This window comes from Nicotiana sylvestris, chromosome 11 (genome assembly GCF_000393655.2).
Source record: "Nicotiana sylvestris chromosome 11, ASM39365v2, whole genome shotgun sequence".
Lineage (NCBI taxonomy): Eukaryota > Viridiplantae > Streptophyta > Magnoliopsida > Solanales > Solanaceae > Nicotiana > Nicotiana sylvestris.
The window spans coordinates 54,702,404-54,706,402 of NC_091067.1; the positions used below are offsets into that span (position 1 = coordinate 54,702,404).

At 35.9% G+C, this 3,999-nt stretch overlaps 1 protein-coding gene across 1 annotated transcript; it reads left to right on the plus strand.

The window, feature by feature from the left end:
• The first annotated feature begins 841 nt into the window (after window positions 1-841).
• On the plus strand, window positions 842-3,738 carry LOC104230985 (rac-like GTP-binding protein ARAC7). The gene is made up of 8 exons (XM_009783902.2): window positions 842-1,107; window positions 1,278-1,365; window positions 1,455-1,564; window positions 1,745-1,808; window positions 1,907-1,971; window positions 2,051-2,116; window positions 2,256-2,362; window positions 3,407-3,738. The coding sequence occupies exons 1-8, from the start codon at window positions 1,009-1,011 to the stop codon at window positions 3,438-3,440; spliced, it is 633 nt and encodes a 210-aa protein (XP_009782204.1). The 5' UTR covers window positions 842-1,008; the 3' UTR covers window positions 3,441-3,738.
• Window positions 3,739-3,999: the final 261 nt, after the last annotated feature.

Here is a 3,999-nt window from a genome sequence, read left to right on the forward strand (position 1 = left end):
TTGGGCGATGCAGTAGCATTCTCGGGCGGTGTATTGTTCTCCTCGGATGCTGAATACCCCCAAGGGGTTGGAAAATTTGATGACTTGATATAAGCTGGAGAGGACGACTTTCATGGCGTGTATCCAAGGTTGACCTATGATGGCGTTGTACGCCGTATCCTCATATATATATATAATATAATTATACATTTTATATAGAGTACCTTTTCTGCTATATAAAAAATATATAATTATACATTTTATATTATATTCAGGATACTGATTATTCGTTGTAGATTAGTTCATAGGCGGATCTAGGATTTTCGGAGAATGGGTTCACCATTACTTTAAAAGAAAAAATTGAATTTCCGGAGAATGGGTTTACCATTATTTTAAAAGAAAAAATGTTTATAGGGGATTCAATCCCCTGACCTTAAGGCTATTGGAAATAAGAGATCAAAACCAGTGCACCACTTGATTTCTTTTGATTATAGGTTCCATCAAAGATATATATATATATATATATTTATTTTTGCCAAATTATGTACATCATATATATACTTTAACCCGAGAATTACGGATTCACGTAAACCACTTTTTACACTGTAGATCCGCCTCTTATTAGTTGTCCATAGTGTTATGCCAATGATAGTTTGGCGAAGCAAATGAGTGGTACAAGGGAGAGAGCAGGAGGATAGTGTAGCAAAAGATGGAAACCAGCTTGCCCACAAAAGTCGTTTTGAGCCGTTTGAAAACAGGGGACCCATCTACATCCAGATTTTCAAATTTATTGAGAGGTTTGAAAAAGTTAATTTGACTCCTCTCTTTCTATATCTGCCACTCTCTCTGTAGTTTATTAAATGTGTTTTTCTTGAAAGTAGAAGAGGGGGGTCCTGGTCCTCTCTCTATCTGTATCTTATTGTCTGTACTAACAAGGGTCAGTCGTCAAGATACTCTCCTTCACACTTTGATACTCTCCTTTTCCTTTAGCTTGAAAAAAGACCAAAAAAGTGCTTCTCTGTAGAGAAGATGAGTGCTTCAAAGTTCATAAAATGTGTAACAGTAGGTGATGGTGCTGTTGGCAAGACCTGCATGCTCATTTGTTACACTAGTAACAAGTTCCCCACTGTCAGTTTCTACTTAACCAACCCCCTCCTCTTTACCTCTTTTTGTGGTTTTACTTGTTCCTCTTTCTTTCTTTTTCCTTTTTTTTCTTTCTTTTCTTGACCTTGTTGAAGTAGCTAGCTAATAGCACTACTCTATTGGTTAACCTAGCTATTTTGGGCTTTTACTTGCAGGACTATATTCCAACTGTGTTTGACAATTTCAGTGCTAATGTGGCTGTGGATGGGAGCATTGTCAATTTGGGGTTGTGGGATACTGCAGGTACTTCCACTTTTTATTTTTTATTTTCCCAAATGAAATTAGGTTTCTTAGCTTCTACTTGCTAATGGTTTTCTAACTGTGTCTTAAAGGTCAAGAAGATTATAGCAGGCTGAGACCATTAAGCTATAGGGGTGCAGACATCTTTGTGCTAGCTTTCTCTTTAATCAGCCGAGCCAGCTACGAAAATGTTCTAAAAAAGGTACTACTACTATTATCCAACACTTTATTGGTCTCATTCTTTGAAAAATGAAAAAACTTTCTCCTCAACAAATATGTTGGTATATCTTCAACCTGCAATTTCCATATAAATCCATAGATTTACTCCAATAAAAGCAATTCTCAGTTACAAGGATTTAATTTTATTATGAATTGTATGCAGTGGATGCCTGAACTTCGTCGTTTCGCACCCAATGTTCCAATTGTGCTCGTCGGGACAAAATTAGGTATGTATTGAACTGATATAATGACGATCATGATTTACTCTTTGCAGAGATTTCTTCCTAGTCCATAGTATTATAACCTGTGATTAATTTCGCGACAGATCTTCGAGAAGATAATCGGTATCTAGCAGATCATATGGGCTCAAACATTATAACACCTGCTATGGTACTGTGACTATATCATTTTGAATTTGAAAATGCTCAGTATAGATTGTACACCAATAATTCAGTTGGCTCCACTGCAGGGTGAAGAGCTAAGGAAACAAATTGGTGCAGCAGCTTATATAGAGTGCAGCTCTAAAACACAACAGGTATATATTTCAAGTGTGCTACAAAACAAATTTTCCAGAATTTCTACAGTATTATCAGCTACATGTTGACTGCTAGGAAAATTTTCGCTATTAATCATAAAATTTGCCTTTTTACTAAACTGTTTTATGTATCTGTCAGAATGTGAAAGCTGTTTTTGACACTGCAATCAAGGTTGTGCTTCAACCTCCTAGGAGGAAGGAGGTGGCGAGGAAGAAAAGGCGCAGAAGCACTGGCTGCTCAATTGTGTAAGTTCAGCATTTTAATATGTATCTCGTCAGGACAAATTGGACTTTATGCTATTAAACATCTGTATCCTTATCAGTTAGCCTGATCGCTTACATTAGCAACACAAAAAGAAACTTAAGTCAGATGCTTCATCAATTGCAAACCACAACATTGAACTCACTTGGATATTTTATTAAACTAGCAAAATGAGTTTGAAAAAAAAAACTATAACGGTCAATTTACTTAAAGATACTTATCGGAAATATGCTTCATCAGAGCATGTAAAATTGGAACTAGTGTTGTCTGATTATAAGTAAGCAAGCAAGGCAATTGTTTCTGGCTTAGGTGTGGTGGTATGAAGGGTTTTCCAATTTTCCGATATTTGGTTGTCTTATATGTTTTGGAAAATATTTTTCGTTATGAACTCATTTTCCAATTTCCTCCAATTGGAGAAAATGTTTTCCCTGTCAAGAGGCAAAACATTTTTCAAATTTCTTTTTCAACCTTCCTCACCCTATTCTTTCATGTTATGGAACACAAACTTCAACGTTCTTTTTGTGTGAAAAATTGTAGCAGTATATTAGTTTCTTTGGGTTTGTGTGAAAATTTAAAAGAATAATTAAATTCTTGAATAAAATAAAGTTTTGAAAAGATTGGGTATTTGGTGTGGTTGGGGGGGGGGGAGCACAAGAAACTATTATCCGGAAATTGTTTTTCACTCACCAAACAAGAAAAAATAATTGATAAAATCACTCATTTTCCATGGAAAACATTTTCCTTTCATACCGAACACACCCTTATTGATCAGTGCTTTTCTAGTCTCAGTTCTGTACGGTTTGCTCCAAAATTCTAAGAACACACTGAATCTTTCTCTCCATATGCCATAATATTGAGGCATCCTTGGTTGCTCTCACTAATGATAGGCATCTGCAGGTGGTCCATATTTATAAAATCTTTTAATTGCTCTGTCAATATTTTTAACTCTACAGATGAAGTATGAAACCATGATATATTTGTTGATCTTCTATTTGTTCAATCTCTAATGTCTCACTTGGTTTCGACAGCAGGGGGATCGTGTGTGGAGGCTGTGTCGCTTAGGAAAGTTTAGGTTTGACGCTCGTCATATATATCCTTTCCAACAACTACTGACTCGAGTGCTTGCCCGTTGTTTTTCCGTGGTTCTAAGCGAAGGCCGGAGATTATGATATGGCTGAAGAATATAGTATTGTATTATCTGTTTTGTACCAACTAGTCGTGGATAAGCAGAGGGAATTGTTGATTCCTCAGGTCATGGTTTTTGAATATGTGCTTCTCGTGGATACATTGTGCCTGCTTTTACTAATGGTTAGATCAAGATGACTGTCAATTGGTAAAAGGAATATCTTCTTTGTGAGGATCATCTGCATATTTGCCCTAAAATGCACTTTATCTCCATTTAATGTTCTTAATGAGTGTCTAACATTTATCATTTACATCTAATATTTCGCAAAGCATAAAGTAGTCAGAATAATACTGATAAAATATCATATGCCAAAGCTAATATACCCACAACAGTCCTGAAGCATCTAATAACATCTAAATAGGACGTAAACCAAATGTGTCACGCCTCAATTTTGAAGGAGCACATGGACGACACTCGATATCTTTAACTTTTATT

Bases quoted from the DNA above. Each gene is read 5' to 3' on its own strand.
- LOC104230985 (XM_009783902.2), top strand. From the start codon at position 1,009: ATGAGTGCTTCAAAGTTCATAAAATGTGTAACAGTAGGTGATGGTGCT. The intron at 1,108-1,277 runs GTCAGTTTCTAC...TTTTACTTGCAG, and splicing joins CTAGTAACAAGTTCCCCACT to GACTATATTCCAACTGTGTT. The intron at 1,366-1,454 runs GTACTTCCACTT...TGTGTCTTAAAG, and splicing joins GGGGTTGTGGGATACTGCAG to GTCAAGAAGATTATAGCAGG.